This window comes from Ptychodera flava, assembly GCF_041260155.1.
Source record: "Ptychodera flava strain L36383 chromosome 3 unlocalized genomic scaffold, AS_Pfla_20210202 Scaffold_27__1_contigs__length_13241970_pilon, whole genome shotgun sequence".
NCBI lineage: Eukaryota > Metazoa > Hemichordata > Enteropneusta > Ptychoderidae > Ptychodera > Ptychodera flava.
The window spans coordinates 978,366-1,002,434 of NW_027248281.1; the positions used below are offsets into that span (position 1 = coordinate 978,366).

At 36.5% G+C, this 24,069-nt stretch overlaps 1 protein-coding gene and 1 long non-coding RNA gene across 2 annotated transcripts; one reads left to right on the forward strand and one right to left on the reverse strand.

Annotated features, from left to right (window-relative positions):
- Positions 1–404: 404 nt before the first annotated feature.
- On the forward strand, positions 405–20,421 carry LOC139126355 (large ribosomal subunit protein bL17m-like). Its single transcript, XM_070692426.1, has 3 exons — positions 405–701; positions 6,324–6,392; positions 15,025–20,421. The coding sequence occupies exons 1-3, from the start codon at positions 516–518 to the stop codon at positions 15,418–15,420; spliced, it is 651 nt and encodes a 216-aa protein (XP_070548527.1). The 5' UTR covers positions 405–515; the 3' UTR covers positions 15,421–20,421.
- LOC139126357 (uncharacterized) lies at positions 10,407–13,018 on the reverse strand. The gene is made up of 2 exons (XR_011550547.1): positions 12,300–13,018; positions 10,407–10,895 (listed from the first exon to the last, which is right to left on the reverse strand). It is a non-coding gene; the product is annotated as an uncharacterized lncRNA (long non-coding RNA).
- Positions 20,422–24,069: the final 3,648 nt, after the last annotated feature.

Sequence of the window (24,069 nt, forward strand, 5' to 3'; positions counted from 1 at the left end):
TCTATCAGTTCCTCTTCATTCACATCTCTATCTTTCGCAATGTTGGCTAACCCATAAAATTCCTGATTAGTCCACGGATAAGCATAATTAATTGTATATATATATATATATATATATATATATATATATATATATATATATATATATATATATATATATATATATATATATATATATATATATATATATATATATATATGGTTAACGTCCTTGTAATGGAGTGAAAAACATATGATGAATAAAGAGGCTAAGCTACGTTGTAGAATCATTTATTTTATTTACTCCGGTCATTCAGAGCATAGAGAAAAGGAGAGGAACTGATAGAGAAAACAGTGACAAAACTCAAAATTTCTGGACCGCCTGTGATAAGGCTGAACCATGCCGAAACGATCAAAACAGAATCCCATAATGCTACTTACACCGGAAGTGTATAAGGCGTCCGTTCCGTGCCAAAGCTGCAGCATCGGGCTCATGAACAAAAAACCGTAGCAAGTTTAGCTCAACATTGGAAGAGAATGAGTCGAAGATACTTTCCTAGCCACCCTGCCCAACGTAGGCATGGAAAGATGTTCCGCAATATGTCGAGAGGCCCCCGTGAGAGACTCAGACTATTACAAGGAATGATCACCGCCCTTGTTCGACACGAAAGAGTGGAGACGAGTTACGCTAAAGGACATGAGGCACAGAAATATGCCGAACGAGTAAGTTACGTGTGTTCATAAGATACTTCTACGGAATAAAATTCGTTAATTTAAGTGTATACAGTGTTTTTCTGTTTCCCCTTCGGCTCACTCTTGGTACACAAGTACAACTCCCAATCTGATTAAAATCAGATGTAGAGTAAGGAGACGTCTTCTTATGCGTACGCTTTATTCTCTCATTGTCGATGTCGCCTCTGTCGTAGTGATAAGCCCAGTGGATGCACGCATAGATTTGCTATGCACAAATGGTGGTGTGCCTGGGGTGTCGCCTCTCACTACGACAGAGGCGACAATGAGAGAATACCGCGTACGCATAAGAAGACGTCACCGTACTCTACATCTGATTTTAATCAGATTGATAAGTACCCGTGAATATGACGACCTTTAGCAGTAGAGCCGCTTGTTTCAACGGGTACCAGTCAACTCGCACCTTTTTCAACCCGCCCAGCCGCCGATTCCACCTCGCCCGATTCCAACTCGCCCGATGCAAACTAGCCCGATACTTTTTTGCAATTTTATGAGTACCTGGTACGTATAAAAACGTTTTATTTCTTAAAACAGCCTACAACAAATATTTCTAACATTGAGAACCACAGGTGCAGGCGAGGGCTTGAAATACGTGTCAAGGCCTCATCGAGTCAAATAATAGTAGGTGCATATCTGAACTCATTACCTGTAGCCTAGGGAGTCTTTTGGCTAAATCATAGATTGGCTGGTCCCCGCCTCAGTGACAAGCACAAAGAGGCGGGTAACGGGAAACCACCATGTATCGAATTACGAAATCTGATTGGTTGAATCATGGGGCGCTGTCATTGGCTGTTCAATTTTATTTGGAAGTAACGCTAAAATTATCACAGTTTCAAGATGCGAACGTGGCTAGAATTTAACCAAGGATTTAATTACCATTCTTACAAGTTTTGAAATATTGGCAGCTACCAGACTAGACTAAAAAGCAGGCGATAAAAAATGAAGCACTATGTGCGGGCATGCGCAATCAACAACTTCCGGGAGACCAAAAACTGTCTCATTTCAAAATGGCGGTTGCCGGTATCTGCGTCTTACTACGTGCTGCGTCTAGTCAAGTCACGTGAGACGCAGTGATCAGCGAAAATCATAGACGGTGGCCATAATTATAAAAACAGAATGAATTTCGACATTGTACAAGTGTCAAATTTGTGTGTACAGTACTGTACTATGGAAATGAGGTCAAAATCACGATCTGGAAAGGGGTGATAAATTATTTTGGGGGTAAGCGTTAGGGTTTCTAGACAACTGGACCCCAAACCGACTGGATCCCATGCAAACTACAAAGTCGTGAGAAGCTGATCGGATCAGAAGCGTCTCTCCAAACTGACACGTTGAGATGGTGGTCAGATGGGGGATTTACATAATCTCAAGGATATGAGATTATGTAAATCCCCCATCTAATTGAAGTCCCCATCAAATGCGCAACATGTCACCCTTCTATTATGAGGTTTGAGATTATGGTTTACACAGAGTGCATTTCACTTCATGATTACTGTCTATGATATGTTATGAGTTGATGTAATCCACTATATGTAGCTGTACAGTCAAGTGATACAATATCTGTAGAAGGTTGTGATACAGCGGAAAGATGTTTAGGGATTATTTTATACCAAGGAGTAGAGTTATAGTGAAATGGGGTGGGTTTTGTCAGATATGCATGTTTTGTCAGCTAGTCGTCTTCCACCAGTGTGGTCCTATCTCTAGATACTGTATGCAACCTCTGTGCACATGTGTTGCAGGGACCATGCACAGTCACTCACACTTGTGGTTCAAGTTTCTGAAAAACAGTGAAGGCTACTCATCAGACACTATTACCCCACTTAGGCTATTATGTGTTAATCACTCAAGTGAAAAATAAACCCAACGTTTCTCGCTTTTTTAGCCACATATGATTTCCACTTTTTAGCTCTGCTGTCAGTGATGCGGAGCTTATCAAATGGGGTTGATTTTCAGTCGTCGTCCATCGTCGTCGTCCATCATCGTCCGTCAACAATTGCCGCCTCGTCTGAAACCGCAAGTCCGATTACTTTGAAAATTTATATGCAGTTCACTTGGGATGACCTCACTTAAGTTTGGTCAAATCGTGGTGGAATTTGCATATTTGTATTTTTGGGGCATTTTTTGCTGTTTTGGGTTAAAAAAATCTTCTTCTCTGAAACCGCTTTTCCGATTGCTTGAAATTTGATGTACAGTTTACTTAGGGTGACTATAGTCAGCTTTGTTCAAATCATGGTGAAATTTGCATATTTGTATTTTTAAGGTAATTTTTGTCGTTTTTGGTAAAAAAATCTTTAAAAAATCTTCTTCAAAAGTACCAGTCAGATAGCTTTGATATTTGGTACATAGGTCCCTAGGGATGATCTATTTCAGATTTGTTCAAATTGTGCAGTTATATGCAAATTTGCATTTTTAAGGCAATTTTTGCCGTTTTTGGTCAAAAAATGTGATTCTCAAAAAGTACTGGTCTGATAGCTTTGCAATTTGGTATACAGGTTTCTACAGATGAACTAAGTAATATATATTGAATTTCTGATGAAATCTGCAATTTTGTATTTTTGGGGCAATTTTGGCCATTTTTGGTCAAAAAATGTGTATTTCCTAAACTACTCATCTGATAGCTGTGAAATTTGGTATACAGGTTTCTATAGATGAACTTAATTATATTTCTTGAAATTATGATGAAATCTGCAATTTTGAATTTTTTTGGGGCAATTTTTGCCATTTTTGGTCAAAAAATGTGTTTCTCAAAAAGTACTGGTCTGATAGCTTTCAAATTTGATATGCAGGTTCCTACAGATGAACTAAATTTGATCTCTTGAAATTATGATGAAATCTGCAATTTTTATTTTTAGGGGCAATTGTTGCCATTTTTGGTCAGAAAATTTTATTCTCAAAAAACTACTCATCAGATAGCTTTTGGTTGACATGTTCCTAGGGATGATCCAATGTGATATATTCAAAGTATGATGAAATCTTTAATTGTGTATTTTTGCAGCTATTTTAGCCCCTTTTTTCTGGCCACTGAAATGAGCTATCAAAGATTTCCACCTTCTTCATCAACATGTGTCAAAAATAGTTATTCTCTACATAAACACAGCAGAGCTATATCGGCTGCTAGGTCACTTGTTGGTCAAAAAATGTGTATTTCCAAAACTGCTCATCTGGTAGCTTTGCAATTTGGTATACAGGTTCCTACCCATAAATTTAATGATATTTATTGAAATTATGATGAAATCTGCAATTTTGTAATTTTGGGGCAATTTTTAGCTCACATTTGGTATACCAATGTGAGGTTATCGTATAATCAGTTCATTTGCATCCTATTTGCATGTCGGTATGTATGTATGTATGTCCGTCCACGTCAAAACCTCCTAAACAGCAGCACCTACTATTTTAGTATTTGATGTACAGGTGCACCTAGGGATGGAGATGTGAATTTGTTCAAATGAACTTGTCAGTGTCAAAAATATGCAAATGAGGGGAAAAAAGGCAAAAAACCTTCAAATTGCTAAAACTGTTGGTAAGATTGGGTTGAAACTTGACATGCAGGTTCCTTTAGGTATTCTAAATTAAGTGTGTAAAAATTGGGATGAAACTCGCATGTTTCTATTTTTGGGGTAATTTTTTCAGTTTTTAGTCAAACAATCTTTTTCTCTGAAACCACTTGTCTGATTGCATTGAAAAATGGTAGACATGTTCCTCAGGATGACCCCAGTCAAATTTATACAAATTGAATTGAAATTTTCATATTTGTAATTCTGGGGCAATTTTCCGAATTTTTAGTCAAATATTTTTTTATCCAAAAACTACTGATCTGATCACTTTTATATTTGGTATGCAGGTTCCTAAGGTTGATCAAAATCTGATGTATTCGAATTCTGATGAAATCTGCAGTTTTGTATTTTTGGGGAAATTTTTCTCATTTTTGTTTAAATTTTTTTTTCTCGAAAATTGCTTGTCTGATTGCTTTGATATTTAGTTAAGAGGCTCCTATGATTTATCTTAATATGATATATTGAAATTAGGTAGAAATTGGTAATTTTGAATTTTTTGGGCAATTTTTCTCATTATGTCGAAATCGGAAATTTTGTATTTTTTGGGGAAATTTTTCTCATTTTTGGTTGAAAATTTTTTTTTTCGAAAATTACTTGTCTGATTGCTTTGATATTTAGTAAAGAGGCTCCTATGGGTTATCTTAATATGATATATTGAAATTAGGTCGAAATCTGAAATTTTGTATTTTTTGGGCAGTTTTTGCCACTTTTGGTCAAAAAATTGGTTTCTAAAAAACTTCTTGTCAAATTTGTACATTTTAGGTAATTTTCTCAGTTTGTGACCTTGTATAACAACCCAGGATATGTTGTTAGACAGTTTTGAAGGCTGTGAGTATAATTTTGTCATATTTGGTATCAATTTGTAGTAAAATTTGATCCAGAAAACAAAGCTGAGGTTAATTTTTCATTGCAGACCAACTTTTGCAACTTTTTTATGTAAAACACACAAGAACTGATGAGAAATTTGGATCCAGGATAATTCTAGAATGTTGTAATCACCCCCCACAGTGGAAGGCATTTCACTATCTGTAACTAAGTGCTGTTTACATTCGAATGATAGCACTCATAGCATTAATTAAAAATCCCCAAGGTTGTAAATGCACTTCCTGCCATCTGGCCTTATGTAAACATGGTCAATACCAAGGGGTGGAACATTTGATATTCGGGAGGGGGTAGGGTCTAGAAGATTGATGAGGTAGCTAGCATTACTTTTTAACCAGATCCCTCGTACATTTTTTCCCCACTCTCCTACCTTTTCTTTTTATCAAGCCTTCTCTGGCTAATTTTTTTGTTGACATTTGCTTATTTATTTAGGATCTGCTTGTCCCATTGCTAAGAAGTTGATATGCATGTTCCTAAAGATGACCTCCAGTACCTAAGTTTGAGACCTGATTTGCTTTTTCATTCTCGTTTTTCTGGTTTAAATATTTCATGAATGGACCAATTCAAACCGAATGTGAGCACATAGTGTCCTTGACGGTATTTTTCCATTTTGGGTAAAAAAATGTTTCACAAAAAGTATTGAGTACTGGTCTAATAGCTTTGAAATTTGATATGCAGGTTCCTACAAATTAACTTAATTTGATACTTTGAAATTATGATGAAATCTGCAATTTTGTAATTTTGGGGCAAATTTTGCCATTTTTGTTCAAAAATTTGTTTCTTAAAAACTGCAAGTCGATAGCTTTGATATTTGACATACAGGTTCCAAGGGATATTGTAATATATGATGTATTGAAATTATGGTGAAATCTGCAATTTTCATTTTTGGGGGCAATTATTGCCATTTTTGGTTGTAAATTTTTATTTTCAAAAAACTACTCGTCAGATAGCTTTGGTGGACGTGTTCTCGGAAATGATCCAATGTGATTTCCACCTTCTTCATCAACATGTGTCAAAAATAGTTATTCTTTACACAGCGGAGCTATATCGGCCGCTAGGTCGCTTGTCAATATAAATTTGTTGCAAATTTTTGCTTATTGTCCAAAATGGCCGTACTGAGTGACAGTCAGTCTCATTCCCAATACTTTCTCCATTACAGTTGATAGATGTTGCCAAAAATGGCTTCAAAGATCCTGAAGCTATGCAAGTAGCAAACACATGGCTTGGTGTAAGTATTATTAACATTAATTTAAGTTAGTACATCAGTGTTTTTGCTAAGGTTGGGGAATAAAGGTAAATGATTTGGGAACCCAGGTAACATCGCTGCTGTCCCCTAATCTGATTGCATTGATATACCGAAGGAAACCCAGGTAAAATGACTTGGCAACCCCAGTAACATTTACCTGCTTACTGCCCTTAGCAAAACAACTGTACATATACATGTAGATCAAATGAAGAGAATTTCATGGTTTTTTCAATTATCCGTATCTTATATTCATTTTGTCTGTCTTTGCCATACTATGGAATAAGAGTTAGCTTTTACGTATTTTTAATTGTGATGATGGTATTGAAGTCATCTTCTCGGTATTTCATTCATTGAAATGATTGTATTTAATAAAGAACAACATGCAATGTGCATGCTTCCCCACACAAAGGATGAAACCACACCTGCTTGATGTTAGGTGTACAACAAACAGCACCTGTGATGTAGAAAAACTGGAAGTTATGAAACAAACTTGCTGCAATATATTCAGGGCTTCGGACCCCTGTAGCAAGTGAATTCTGTGTTCGGGCAAGTGTAATCAATATTCTTTTAAGGTTTGCCAATGTATTTGAGTACATGCAAGTCTGTACACCCTTGAAAATCACCATAACACCTTAAAATCTTCAAAGCTTTCAATAAAATCAAGAAATTGATTAACTACAATGTACATCGTGAAATGATCATTCTTTTTTGTCATAAAAGTCAAAAGTCATATAAGAGATGAGAAAGACATGCCCTCTATGATGATGGCCAAGAGAACAATGTGTTTTCTGTGTGTACTGTAAAGTGTTATGTCCTTAACTCGATCCAGAGAGTATGGTAGTTGCTATTTGCTCTGTGTTAGTGTATGAAGATTAGCTTCATTTGACAGTGAAACTGCAGTATGTGTTCGGTTAATGACTGTAATTTAAATGCAATCTGAGCAATTTTTAAGCTCCCATTGGCCGTACATATATGGCAATTGGGAGGTTATACCGGTATGATTGAAAAAAGTCTGTATGTGAGATGTCTATCTGTCTGTCTGTATGTATGTATGTATGTATGGATGTCTGTCCATCCAACGCAAAAACTCACGAACCGCTGCACATATTAAGCTGAATTTTGGTGTAGTGATGTCATATATGGTGTAGATGTGCCATTGTTAAAATGAACTTTTTAGCCCCATAGATATGCAAATGAGGTAGAAAAAAAGCGAAAATGGTCAAAAATCAATCACTCAGGAACTACTCATCTGATCATTGTCATATTTGGGTTTTTAGGTACCTTAGGCCCAACTCATTCAAATATATAAATTTGATGTCAATATTTGATGCTTTCTATTTTTAATGAATTTTTTCCTTTTTTTTGCCATTTTAGTAAAAAATCTTTTTACCTTAAACCAATGGTCGGATCACTTTAAAATTTGGTGTGCCTTGTGATAACTCAAAATAGAATTCATGAAAATTATGGTTTAATTTGCATATTTGTATTTTGGGTCAATTTTTGCCATTTTTTGGTTAAACAAGTCATTGACAATGACATAGTCCCCACTTGTAATAGGAGTATTAGTCTTGATGGGGCAGGGAAATGTGGTCATTAAGAAGTATCACTGGAGTGTATATGTTCAGATCTATGGAAACATAGGTCTATATCTTTGTTCCCAATTTGAAACAAGAGGCATGTCTAAGTTATGGTTCTAAATCGGGAAAAAAGATCAGACCTCTAGTAGCTGTATTGGCCCGCCAAGAAAAACATATGCGCATAATAAATTAGGTACAAGATGTGACATCTTAAGGTCTATTATCCTATCAAAATTGAAGCGTAAAGAACTTGTGGTTACTGAGTAATGCATATATATGCACAATCGAGGTCAAAGGTCATCAAGGTCACATGACGTTTTGAAAAAAAAATTGTATTGCTAATTAATCCATATATGCCAAAATTCAGACCTCTAGCTCTATTGGCTAGCCCACAATTATATATGTGCATAATTAATGAGGTAAAGCATGTGTTGTCATTAGGTCTCCCATCCTACTAAATATAAAGGACATAGCACTCGTGGTTACTTATTTATTGACATAATCGTTTATTTTAGGTAAAAGGCTATAGAGGTTACATGACATTTTGTCAAAAAATTTCTATCCTATAGTCTATCCCTATATACCAAAAGTCAGACATCTAGCTCTATTGGCTCGCTCAAAATAAGATATGTGCATAATTAATGAGGTACAATATGTGGCGTCATAAGGTGTCCCATCATACCATATATGAAGGGTGTAGCACTTGTGGTTACTGAGTTATGCACAAATATGTTTATTTGAGGTCAAAGGTCACCAAGGTCAAGTCACATTTTGTCAAAAAAATTGTGTTGCTAAGTTATCCCTATATACCAAAAGTCAGACCTCTAGCTCTATTGGTTCGCTCAAAATTAGATATGCACATAATTAATGAGTACAATATGTGGCGTCATAGGGTGTCCCATCATACCATATATGAAGGGTGTAGCCCTTGTGGTTACTGAGTTGTGCACAAATATGTTTATTTTATTTTATTTATTTTATTTATAATATTCATCCACAGCGGACACGATACATGTACCGACATAGGATAGGATGACTGAAACAGGTGCGAACCACCTATACAAATAGGGGGGTCACATGAAATTTTTAGAAGTTAGATGTGCATATTGTATTGGTATTTCCTGTTAGATCTTACAAAAAGAAACAGAAAGCTTTTTGTTTGATCAAAATTGACCCAGAAATGGCCGAGATATCGCCAATTGAAAGTGAAAAAAATTGTGAATTATTTTGAGTAAAGTGTAGTAAAAATGCCAATTTGCATAAATTAACATATTTAGGCCGCTCTCATTTTGAGGGGAATTTAAAAATTTCTGATGTAACATAAAAATTACATTCAATTTTCTCCATACTATCACTTTCCAAAATGAAATTTGTTCAATGAGACACAGTTTTCTGGTTAAAAAACTGTTAAATTCATAAAAATTGATGAAACCCACCATGGTCAAATGCTGAAAACTTAGGATATGGTGACTTGCCATTGGTCAATTTAAAATTCTTTATAGTTTCTTCATATTTAAACCAAAACAGAAGATTTTCCACACAAGTAGGTTTCTTAGGGTGCTCTTTACACTGGTGGTATCAGAATTTGTCAAAAATGCCAAATTATATGATTTCTATGGAAACGTTATATTATGAATTGGTTTCCATGGCAACAAATACTGGTTTGACGTAAAACTTTCAAATATCCATATTAAAAGCAAAAACAATGTTCAATTAAGTTATTTTGCTTGAATATCATTGAGAGAATATTTTTATGTAATTATAGGTGTTTCTTATCACCATGACAACAGAAATGACCTTATTAGAAAGCCATAGTATTTGCCATTTGTCAGTGATTTCTTAACTGTTGTTGTGAGTGTCAGTGGGCCTACTCTGGAATAAAAATGTTGTGTGCAGACTACTGTAGTGTTCCATGGAAAATGAACGTGGAATAAGTCATGTGATAGAGTACAAACAAAAAACATTGTGAGTGAGCATATACACAGGAATACACATATTTCTATGGTCACTTTAGGCCACATAGGTTTGTTTGTACAATGGTTACTGTAAGCATGCGCGCCTTAGAATTCCCCGTTTTACCTATTGTAGATTCTTTAACTACTCCCTAAAGCATGGTAAGTTGCACAGGTTCACATTATCTATTTATCATGTGAGAGTGTTATCTGTGTTGTTTTTGTTTACAAGTGAATTCTAGTAGAGACTACAATTGAAATGTCAACAATAACAGTGTGTCTGACTGATAAGATAATTAGTGTTTGCGTCAACATGCTTTGGGAGTAGAACAAGATCGAACAACTGACACACACTCAATCAAAATAGTGAAACAAAACCTTAAAAGATTAGTCAATGGTGCTCTGACAGTATTTCTTTTCAGTATTCTGTGTGACCTACACGTGTGTTGCGCTAATAAACAAGAAGCTTGTGAAGATTTTCAAAGTTCCTTTACTGGGTCAGCCATCATGAAGTTCTTTTGAAAATACATGAAACTTGTCCAAGAAGTATGACAGTGTAATAAAATAAACAATTATTGTACAGTACATGTTTCTTGCACTTGATGACATATCTCTTTTAATTGGTAGACAGTATTTTTGTTGTTTCATCTGCTCTATACATGCAATATTATGGTTTCTTTTTGCTTTGTCTCTTTTTGCCGTCATACTTTGCAAAGAAGTTCGCAGTGACTGTTGAAGGATGTTTCTCTCTCCATACAAATTGTCAATCCAATTGCAGATTCTCTTCCACTCTATCCCTTGTTTGGCTCTATAAATTTCTAGCTCAACTACAACCATTTCAGTTATATTTTCTACAGCATAAACACCATTTCCTTCCAGTATCTCTCTTGTTATCCCCTTTCGGTCACACTCTTCTCCAATTACATATATTTTTCTTGATTTATCTTTGTCATGACCTTAAAGCAAAAAAAAAATAGATCATATTTTTATCTTTCAAAACTCTTAATGATTACTATATTTCAAATGAAGTCATTTTGTAGATTGCATCATGCCATCAGAGATTGGTAATAATCAGAAATTACCAGACTTTTTTTATAGAAATGAATATTTTTGTATTTGTCATCATCATCATCATCATCATCATCATCATCATCACAATTCATCATCATCATTGTTATTATTATTAGTAGTAGTGGTAGTAGTAGTATTTACAAACAGGATAACTATTACAAGTAAAAAATCTGAATGCTAACTTCATAATCATCAGTACAGCAGTGAGTAATAGACGCAATACATAGTAAACACTAAAACTCAATGACCCACAGAGGGCATAAGCACAATGCAAGCATGACCAAATGGTCTGTCTTCATGTTATAAGCGATACAAGATCGTCATGAATTCGATTTTACGTCATCAAAATATTAAATACGGCTCGATCATTTCGTTACTGCTTCATAGTGTTGAATTTTATCATTTAGAAATGAAAAACACCGAGCATTCGCATTGCAACACCACGGATGTATAAACCGGAAGTTCCGCACAGACGTCTACAGTAGCTATTTTTAGATCGCTCAGCTGATTCATGCTAACTTGATCTGTCTTCCAGCTCCGACATTTAGTAGCTTTACGTACACGTTTATCTGACATCGACGGAATTTAATAAACGGTAAGAAGTGTAAACTGAACTGCTCGGTACTGGAAATTTAGTTCCAGAAAGTAAATCTGCAGTTGCGATGTTACCGTCCACGATGTAAACCACGGTCCCTAAACTGTACTGCGACAAGGCCGTCTCATCAATCATTCATGTTTACATTCTCATTCATAATTCAGTCACGGTAAATTTCATTTTCGCGGTTTAGCAAACGAGAATTTCAAATTCTTCGATAGTATTTTTGCCGATTGGAACTCCTTTTAAAGTGAAATCATGACGAAAATCGCAGTTACATAGATTTTACATTCCCTATTCTGAACGCTCGCTCGGACCGCAACCTGTGTTACCGGTACTTCCGGGATCAAATTGACGGTACACGGGAAAACGCGAATCGCAAATTTTGCTGTCTAGTGGACGAACACACAACAGACAGCTACAACGGAAATTGGACAAAACAATTTATTTGAACATTTTATAACTTTCAAACATGTATGACGATCATTTGTACGCTGATCGAAGTCCCGGGACTTCAGCACACCACCACAAGTAGGGAGAATTTAAAATCTTTCGATTCGATCGACAACGCGACGTCAACAAACTGAAAAAGATCGTAACATGGCAACAAGTACAGAAAAGAATGAACATTCTAATTTCGAACTAAAAATCAGATTGACACAAAAACAACTTCAAAGGGCTTATTTTGACTTACCTGAAAACTTTCCCGAAATTTTATCTTTGTGAGAACTTGAAATATTTGCATATGAATCCGTAGAAGCTCCATGAGGTCAGAAAACTCTTGAGCGCCGGGTCGGCGTTATTGTTCAGATGACCCCCCATGACAGCTTGCGCTATATTCGCTCTGTCACAGAAAGTATTTTGTAATTTCCGGAGACCATGTTCACTCGAATCCGTACAATTTTCATATCATTAGAAAGCTGAAATTTCAAATATTTATGAACTGGCTCCGTATAATATGAATCATACGGAAGAAAAAAAGGAAAATTAAGTTTTAAATCTTTATTTTGGTGTATTTTTGCTGTCATTTGGCCGATTTTCGATACGTAACCACCATCATATAGGTCGAATTCTGGTCTATAAAATGACACATATAGGATTTTTCTACCTAGAAAGACGGCCTCCGGGTTTTGTCTCAAAGTTACGGCAACGACGTAAATCAACGCGCCGTTTTTTAGCGCGCGCCAGCCTGAACCAAATTTCGCTGACTTTTCAGCGGAGAAAACCATTGCTCAAAATAAAAATTAAAGAACAGAAAAGAACACACACAAAGTTTGTAAATAGTTTTATTTTATTACACGTTTTTTTTCTTCTTGAACGACGACTTCACCTTCTTCATGATGACACTTTTTCATACGTATTTCAATGAGCACACCCCAGTGAAGGAATTTAGTTGAGCGCGCGACCCCCCTAATACAAAGCCAGTCACCCTAATGAAATGAAATATGTACAAATGAAAAAAGCAAACAACAATAACATACAGGAGATAAAAAATGAAGAAAGTCTAAAACAAATCAAATAAAATCTACATAGGTCTACACCTGCTACACAGACAACGAGAAATCCACGTACAAGTGTTGTCTGGATCAAAACAGTTATAAAATTTATCCCAATACCATTTCGTCAATGTTACTCTAAATGTACAAAGTGAAGCAGTGGTTCTAATTGTCGCCGGTAAATTGTTCCAGAGAATGACAATTCTATTAAAGAGAAGGTGTTGGAAAGTGACAGTTTTACAATGGTTTCTATCCAGTGCGATTTGAGGTCAAAGGTCACCAAGGTCAAGTGACATTTTGTCAAAAAAATTGTGTTGCTAAGTTATCCCTATATACCAAAAATCAGACCTCTAGCTCTATTGGCTCGCTCAAAATTAGATATGTGTATAATTAATGAGGTACAATATGTGGCGTCATAAGGTGTCCCATCATACCATATATGAAAGGTTTAGCACTTGTGGTTACTGAGTTAAGGACAAATATGTATATTCGAGATCAAAGGTCACCAAGGTCACGTGACATTTTGTCAAAGCGTCTGAGATATCTGCGTGAACAGATGGACTCACGGACGGACATGACCCAACCTATAAGCCCCCTGGACTTTATCTGTGGGGACTAAAAACTGTCTCAGTGCATCCTTTTTGCAATATGAATATGATGAGAAACTAAATTTTTATTTTTCTTGGCCTTATACATGGGAGTCAATGGACTGCCTTATACATGGGAGTCAATGGACTGCCTTATACATGGGAGTCTATGGAGGTGAAAACTAAAAAGTCCTCTAACACAGCCAAATTTGATCGCATTGTGAAACAAATCGACGTGCATCTGAATGAGGTAGGGTACTATCCTTGTACCAAGTTTGAACGAAATCGCCCCAGGCGTCTCTGAGATATCTGCGTGAATGGACAGACGCACGCACGGACGCACGCACGGACGGACGGATGCACGCACGGACATGACCAGACCTATAAGTCCCCGCGGACGGTGTCCGTGGGGACTAAAAATCTTCTTTGAAACTGTGTATGGTATTACTTTCTAATTGGGTGTGCAGGTTCCAAGGAGTGATCTAAAGATGACTCAGTGAACTAAAGGTGAAATGTGCAAATTTTGTGGTACTTTCTGCCATGCTTTCAAATTTGGTACACAGGTGAACTGTAGTAGGTCATTCATTCAAAGTCAAGTACTGCCTGTGTGAATGAGCAGATTATGATTGTGCTGTTGAAGGCTGGGGTGTTATTTATAGGAATGATGCAATGTCAGACGATAATTGATATTAACTGAATTTGACTTAAATTGTATGTAACTATTGTACTGTACAAACCATACATGTATGTATGTATGTATGCATGTCTATCTGTTTGTCTGTCTGTCTGTCTTTCTGTCTGTCTGTCTGTCTGTCTGTCTGTATGTATGTATGTATGTATGTATGTATGTATGTATGTATGTATGTATGTATGTTAGTTAGTTAGCGTGTGCGGATGTATGTTTGACAACATTAAAAACTCCTAAACCGCAGCACCTACCATCTTAGTATTTGGTGGACAGGTGCACCCAGGGGTGGAGATTCCAATTGACAGCGGCTTTATTTCCATGTTAAACCAATGATAACTTTGAAAATGCAATAATCTAAAGACAATGACTAAATTGAAATGGATAATAGAATTTAAGCATTTTGCTGGCACATTTCTACCTGATTTTCCAATTCCATAACACAGCAAAATGAAGTGAAAGTAGAACCTGCATACAGTGTATGTTCCTGGCGCATGTAGTGATACCCTGATACCCCTAATTATATGGGTCAAAACCAGCAACATGCACTCTACTTTTCATGTGCACAGACAGTTCTGGGTAAAATTATGTGGAAAGGGTTTACAACAGAAAAGCTAAGACATAATACAGTTCTCTCAATTTTTCACACAGGAAAAAGATTTGGTTCATAAGCTTTTTAAAGTGCTTGTCCCACGCTATGAAAATTTTGGAGGCAGTTACACAAAGCTGTGGTGTGTTGGTGAAAGAGGTATGCATCTCCATCCAAGTGCTTCAACGATGGCATTCTTAGAGTTTGTTGGAAATCCATTTCCTCCACTGCAGCCAGAAAAGCAAAAGAACCCTGATTGGCTCGTCAATATATTATTACAGGGAACACAAAATGAGGTCAACCCAGATGAAATCACAGACTTACTGCAAAATGTATCTCTGGGAACAAAATATGACTTTGATGGTAACCTTAGCCAAGATGTAAGGGAAACAAAGACTAACCTATCAACAAAAAAGGCAAACTCACATCAGCCATCTGAAGAAGGTACCGCTGTTTAAATAAAACTGATGTGTGATTTTCATGGTGCAACTTCAATGATTTTGTGAACTCTTCAATGGGATTTAAGAACTTATGCATCTTTGCTGTTAGCTTAATATACCTTTGTCATGGTTGAATAAAGACATTCAGTGTAGCCTTTCTGCCTCAAACAAACTATAATGATGAAAGAAAAACTTTTAGGGAAGTAGCATACTTCTTACAACCATGCAAATTGAAAGATTGGCTGTAAACTTGGTATAACAATGGTTTATACAATTGCTGAATATGGATCAACATCATGAATTCATTGGTGAGTGTCCTGTATGATAGTCATGTCATGGTGTATCAATTTATACAGCTATAACGTCAATGTCTTCACTAAATAATCAGGGAAACATTGAGCTGAGCATGGTATCAGCAGCAATACTTGGCAGTAAACACCATAAACTTTTGGATGTTCCTACACTACAATTGCAACTGATGTTATTACCAACATCAATTTTAGGCACAGGAAATTTCCATTGTCATATATACAATGATAGTACCGTTTGTTAGGATGTATGTTATACTCCAGTTGAAATCCTTGTAACCTTTGATACTTGCAGCAAATAACAGAATAACCAAAATGCAGTGTTTGCATACTGTATTTAAAGCCTGTGTGCGCATTACTAACAATTTGATCTTGGCTGTCACCTTTTGTCATACCAAGAATGCAAGCAATATGTCGCTCTCTCTCTCTCTCTCTCTCTCTCTCTACTTTGCGACAAACAAAATACGGACATTAAAAGTAGGCAGGTTTGTACAGGATAATTTATTGAAAGAAGAAATTATATTGCCACGCCTTTAATAGTCGCACCAGCTGCTTAATGATTATGCATGCACAGATTCATAATATACTATTTGAGTAACCGGAATTGTACCTGGCTTTCATGGGCGTCACCATGTTTTTTTGAGTGCTCGTAAAATATCACGCCTAAAAATAGATAAAGAGAAAACTCGTGCATATGAACGACGGCATACGCAAAGAATGCTGGGATTGAATTTTCGAAAAGCGCCCTCTGTGTCTATAACTAGATGCAAACATTTTCAGTTTTAAGGCGGAACGCTAGTTTTCAGCTTGCAAGTCGAAGTTTCAGGGCAGTGCAGTTACTAGTGTGACGATGATGGCACAATATATCCCTTATAGGTAGTTCTCATGTTAAATATTGCCAATTTTTGCCCAATAGTTTTACATATTGGACAGATAATCTATACTTGTAGGGTCTGACATCGTGAACTGTTCTCATCAGCGGGTAAACTGGGCATAGTTGTCGTACAAACATATATAGCAAGTACTGTTATTTCAATTTTATCCTTTATTAGTCCCCACGGACACCATCCGGGGGGACTTATAGGTTTGGTCATGTCCGTGCGTGCATGCGTGCGTGCGTGCGTCCGTCCGTCCGTTCACGCAGATATCTCAGAGATGCAAGGAGCAATTTCATTCAAACTTGGTACAAGGATTACTTCATATGTCATACAGATGCACGTCAATTTGTTTTGTGATACTATCCAATATGGCCGCCAGGCGGCCATTTTATTACGATTTTTTTCATGTACAAAGCCAGAACTCAGACATGTTTCAACCGATTTTATTCAAACTTGGTACAAGGACATTGACCAATGTCATAGATATGCACGTCGATTTGTTTTGTGATACGATCCAATATGGCCGCCAGGCGGCCATTTTATTATGATTTTTTCTTGTACAAAGCCATAACTCAGGCATGTTTCAACCGATTTTATTCAAAGTTGGTACAAGGACATTGTCCAATGTCATAGATATGCTTGTCAATTTGTTTTGTGATACAATCCAATATGGCTGCCTTGCGGCCATTTTGTTACGATATTTTCATGTACAAAGCCATAACTCTGACATGTTTCAACTGATTTTATTCAAAGTTGGTACAAGGACATTAACCAATGTCATAGATATGCACGTCAATTTTTTTGGTGATATGATCCAATATGGCCACCAGGCGGCCATTTCATTACAATTTTTTCATGTACAGAGCCATAAGTCAGACATGTTTCAACCAATTTTATTCAAAGTTGGTACAAGGACATTGACCACTGTAATAGATATGCACCTCAATTTGTTTTGTGATATGATCCAATATGGCTGCCTTGTGGCCATTTTGTTACAATTTTTTCATGTACAGAGCCATAACTCAGGCATATCTCAACCGATTTTATTCAAAGTTGGTACAAGGACATTGACCTATGTGATTCATATGCACGTCAATTTGTTTTGTGATATGATCCAATATGGCCGCTAGGCAGCCATTTTATTATGATTTTGTCATGTACAGAGCCATAACTCAGACATGTTTCAACTGATTTTTTTCAAAATTGGTACAAGGACATTGACTTATTAATACATATGTATGTCGATTGGTTTCACGAGATGGTCATATGGCCACATGGTGGCAATTTTGTTATGGTTGTTTCATGTCGAGAGCCATAACTCTGGCAAGTCTCAACTGATCTTATTCAAAGTTGGTACATGGACATACATTGACTTATGTAATACATTTACGTGTTGATTTTTAGCTACTATAGACTATAGTCTATAGAAGCTATTGGGATGGGTATCCGTCCAGCGTCCGTCGTCAGTCTGTATGTATGTATGTATGTATGTCCGTTTGTGAGGCGTCCGTCCACTCAAATATCTTGAGAACCGCAGTACTTACTGATTTGATATTTGTTGTGTAGATGAAAAATATGATTTTGAGAAACTAGTTTTTTTAATTTTTTGGTATTGTTGAAAATAGGCAAATTAATGCCAAAGAAGGCGTTTTTGGTAAAAAAATCTTCTTCATAACCACTGATCAGACAGCTTTGTTACTTGGTATACAGGTCCCTAGGGATAACCCAACTTAGATTTGTTCAAATTGTGATGAAATATGCAAATGTGTATTTTTAAGGAATTTTTTTGTCATTTTTGGTCAAAATTTGACTTACATTGTATGTAATTCTTGTACTGTATAAACCCTATCAATTCACCCAGAAAAAAATAATTAATATGATTTCAAATAATTGAATTAATTAGGAAATTATCAAAGCCAAAATAATTTTAGTGTGGAATTATCAGAAAGTTCAACTTTTTTTGACAGTTCATAGTGAATTGAGGATTAAAACATCTAAAGGCAACTTTCCTGAATCCCAACTTTGATATATTCTGAACCACCATTTATGTTATCTAAAAGAAATTGCTTATAATAGTTTGTCATGATAGGGTGGTCAATAAATAGAGATAGAGAAAGTTCTAATTTCCATTTATGGTTGACTTGGTAAGGATAAAATAAGATTATTTTTTGAGGAAAAAAGTAGAGTGGTCAATTGAAAGAGTGGTCAAAGTGATAGGGTTTTTATGGTAAAGCTGGGCTGTAAGATTCCTCATGTGCTATTTATAGCAATTATGCAATCTGTGTAAACAGTGCAATGAAAGTGTAACATGATTCCTTATAATGCTTTTAATGACCTTGAACTTCTTAAGTTTCAAACATTTGTCTCTTCAGTGTGCTTTCTCTGAGTACGTACAGTCTCAACTTATTCAACAGAACTTACTTACAATGTTAATTTGAAAGTTAAAATGTGCTTGGTTAATAGGATGAAAATACTGATATTAAAAGATAATCAGCTCAAGATTCTTTATAACCTGACAGATATGCTGTTTTTTTATGACATAAATCTTGATTTAAGCAAGTCTTGTTTACTTTAATTAGAATGTAATTAACTCTTGTTTGTTTGCTATTATAGACTATTATAGTCTGATGAAATATGCAAATCTGTATTTTTACGGAATTTTTTTCCAGTTTTGGTCAGGCCATCCTGAAATGAGCTATCAAAGATATCCACCTTCTTCATCAATACATGTGTCACATAAGGTTATTCTCTACATAACACAGCAGAGCTCTGTCAACTGTTGAGTTGCTTGTTTTTTCAAAACCGCTGGTCAGACAGCTTTAATATTTGGTTTACATGTCCCTAGGATGACCTTAGTGAGATAATTTCATACAGTCAGGAAATACTTAATTTTGTATCCATGTCTATAGTAGCTTCAGGGACTTTGGCCCTATGTTTTTAAACAGTAAGATCAAATATCGCTGCATGGCGGTGGTTTTGTTACAATTTTCTAATGTACAGAGCCATAACTCAGACATATTTCCACCAGTATCATTCAAAGTTGGTACAAGGACATTGACCTATTTCATTCATATGCTCGTCAATTTGTTTCACGTCATGTAGCAGTAACATGTCAGTTATTGAAGTTTGGTAAGTAGGCTGATATGTCAAGAAATAATGCATCAAATTTCATGAAACTTTGTACAGATGTTAAGCTCACATTGCTTTAACATTGAAAAAGACATTTATCAGTGTCATTTTAATTATTTGTAATTGCATATGTAATGAACTTTCCTAATTAGAGTGATATAGCCACAAATTAATAGAATGTCAAATTTGATTAACGTGATACAGATGTTGATCTCATAGTTTGTTGTAAATACTGCATCAAACTTCATGAAATATGGTACCAGTGATAATCTGTTAAATATTAGGATTGTATGCAAAAATGTTTTGCAACATCCTGTTGATTAATTCCTAGTTGACTCATTTTATGAACTTTAGGATGGTGGCCTACATTGGTTTTATGTTTTCATCACCATGGAACTCATTCTTGGCCATTGAGCGCCATCTGTATCAAAGTATTTTTATCACAGACCTAATTAATGAAGAGGACTCTATCCTCTCTGAGGACTTGTAATCAAAGTACCCATTAACAAGTGGGGACTGTGTCATCAACGATGACTTGTTATTACTAATCATGAATCAATACTAAAAATATTTCTAATCTAAACCCCTGGCGCGACACCAAGGACCTGTATAATATTACCATACTATACTACTGGTATATAATACTGTATCTGACCAAGTGTCTTTTTGATGTTGTAATGTAATAAAGTGAGAGTGGCATGGTTTATGTGCTTGCAGTGAGATTTTGTTCTGTGAAATAATACTGGTTTACATGAATGGAAGATAAGTACTTCTACTTCTGTATTAATGCACATGAGAATATTTTTTCTCAAAATTGAAAATTACCTCAACTTTTTGTTAGTTATTGTCATAGTACTCAAGTTCTCCTTATCCCCAGATTTCATGTCAGTATGCATGTCATTTAGCTAAGGCTGATATGCTCCTCCTTGTCTCAGTCACTCCAGAGTATGAGGAACCATGTCTACCATTGGTCAAATGACAGTCTGGAACTTCTAGCAAAAGTAAATTCAGATCTGAGTGAAGGATGGTTACCATTTTGTCAAAAGTTCACTTAAAGTGACTATGTTATTTGGTTTCTCTAACTTTGTAAAGGTCACCAGCTTTAATTACAGTAAACCAGCATGGGGCAGCCGCTGTCTGGACTGAGAGATAAACAGTTGGCTAGACTTGATCTACAATGTAACTGTTTCTTTTACAATTTCAGCTCTAGAGTTCAAGAGATGAAGGTATTCTCAACAGAAACTAACTAAAAAGCCACACATTGTAGATCAAGTGTACCTCTTAGCTTAGACTGAGTGGCAGCCCTATGCTGGTTTACTGTAATTAATCATTGAGGCGGTGACTTTCAAATGTGTCGTGATACCCAAGCTAATCGTTTGTTTTGTACGTGGATTGTGTCTGTCTCATACGCTGAGTTGCAGTACCTAGGTGAAACGCACTGTAGGTAAAGCTATAGCGACTTAAAATTTTGTTGGACAAGCCATGCCTTGTATGTTTCCACATCTTGTTTTATCATGTCACCGTTTCATAAAAATGTCATGTGTGCACAGCATCAATCAAGACAGATCACTCTGTGCACGAAAGTGTCACAACAATGCTGACATGCATGTATGAACAGTATTTCTAGTGCAGGAAAAAAGTTCTGGTTGATGACGTACAACAGGACTGATATGGATTTCTTATCTGTGCTGGTGTCTTTTTAAGGCAAGCTCTAGCAAATATTCTACCTTTTGTGCGGTATTGTCAACCTCTGAACAGGCAGTAAGCACATCTGTTTGATATCAAAGAGGACAAACATCAAGGCGACTATCTACAATATGTCGAAAAGTGGAAAAATGGAATATAAATTAGCATCCCAGAATTCTGACAAAACAGCAGCGAATGGGAAGAAGTACTACGACCAAAAAGCTCAAAGTACTGAACTCCAACTAGTGACAGAGTGCTGGTATGAAATATGACTGAAACAGGCGGACCAGGCAAACTCCGATCATACTGGGAAGACAAAATCCACGTCGTGACAGAAAGAAAAGGTACAGACAGTCCTGTTTATGAGCCTAGAGGTTAGACCAGAAACTGGCCAAGGAAGAATCAGAGTGCTACATCGCAATCTGCCCCTGCCCTGTGATGGACTACCTGTGGAAATAGAATCTCCAACAGCACCTACATCAACCCGCCAGGTGAGAAGGTAAAGTCGGAGACTGAGACCAGACAGCCTGCCAACTGAGGAAGTCAGTGAAAGTTACAGCAGCAACACCAGCGATAAAGATGAAAATTATCATTACTACATCACACGGCCAAGCAACACTGCATCAGCTTATGAGCAGACAGAACACACTCAGATGGAAACACAAGTGGATCAAGCTGGAGACGTCACACATCATGACTTAAATCCAGAAGTTCCTTGTTTTCAGCCAGCAGCCAGCAATGGCACAGAGGGACAGCACTGCTCCAGCAGATCACCAAACTGAGCACCAAGTACAACCATCAAATGTACCTGAATGCTCACAAGGTGAGTCAACACACCAGACGATATCTAGCCAGAGAAACCACCTATGTTAACGTATACATCGATGGGACAGCCTGAATATCACCGCATTGACCCACATGTCAATGTTGCTATGGTTACACCAGCAGCAGCATCACTACGGCAGCCAACGCCGATGTGGTACCCACCACATACATGCATGCCAGTGCAGCCTACACTATATCCGTGGATGATGCCAATGATGCAACCACAACCACATGGTATATATCTGACACCAAACAATGCACCAATCCATTGCTGAGGATACTGCATTAGACTGTGCTGAGGATACTGCATTAGACTGAATCTGACCTGGAATGAACTGTGATGACCTGAACTGTTTACAAACAATTGATGACCTTGATTGACCCACTTGAACTCTTAGTTCAATGACACTATTTGGTTTGAACTCATACAATTATTCAGACACTGTTTAATTTTTTCTGGCTATACACTGCCAAAAATACCAAATTCACTAACAAATTTGGATTTGTAACAGAACATTATGAAATTCGTTGCAAAAGAATTTCAAAAACATTTGCAGACATTGCATTTTGTGTACTATGGAACTCACAGAACAGACTTCTCATAGTATTGTTTACAAATGAGATGGACTCTGTGATACAAAGACACTGTCATGAAATTGAACACTGCAATGCAAAAGCTGAGCAATGGATTCTTATTTTCAGAAACTGCTCAGAAGACTTACAAATTGAACAGTATCTAACATTTTGCTACTTTTTGGCAAATGTCTGGGACGACATTTAATTAAGGAGGGGAGAGTGTTGGATGTCCAGTAAACTGACAAGAAAATTTTTGCATTTTCAGAGCAGATCAAGGATACCTGCTATATTGACGGCTGGACTGACGTGTTATAGGTTAATGACTTGAACAGATTTTAAGTTTTGACAAAATTGCAAACTTAATAATCAAGCATTGAAGTTGACTGCTGATAATGCGACATGTATCGATATTTATTAGACAATATTGGACATTTGAAATAAGACAGTATGACGTGAATTATTGCATACTTTTGACTGTTATGAAGTTGTGTAAGTTGGACCTTGACCTGTCTCATTTAAAGTGACAAAACAACATACAAGGAGATTTTACTCAACATTTGCAGACCTCATTAAGCTAATCACTAGTCAAAACACAAGAACAAAGACAGACATTATATAGACATCCAGGAGTTCAGCTGAGTACAGGACGCTGAGTTGAATAGACTTGAAGCACTGCCACTGATAAGACAAGACCTGTGACCAGACTGCCTGAGTAACTATCTCTGAGAGGATTTATTGTATTAGGTTTTTCACTACTCCTGTCAATAAACCCAATCACACCAATAGACACCTTGTGAGGCGAGTAACACCCACTTGTTTGAAAATCAATGTTTGTGAGACTTGGACTGTTATTTTGTTAGGGTTTTATAAACAGAAGTGGTCTGTGATATTTAAATATTGACTGATTACGATATTTCATAGGTTAATGTCTTGACAAGCAGTGACACATTAATTAGTACGACGGCTACATTAGGCACTACACTAGAAAAGAAACACACGCCATAGCATGCCATTTCAGAGGTTTTACGATTTATCAGGACACCAAACTTGCTATTTACCCAGCAAGTTCGCTGATGATATTGAGACTTTGATCGACTTTGATCGGTAATTACCAAAGCACTTTGGTAATTCACCTCAAACTTGATACTTGATCTGGCAACATGAGCACTCCATGGGGTACGCAATGTGTACACAAAGTCACTAATAAGTACCATACTAGTGCCATAAACTAATTTATGACAGGGGTTGGTCATCTGGACTGGCTT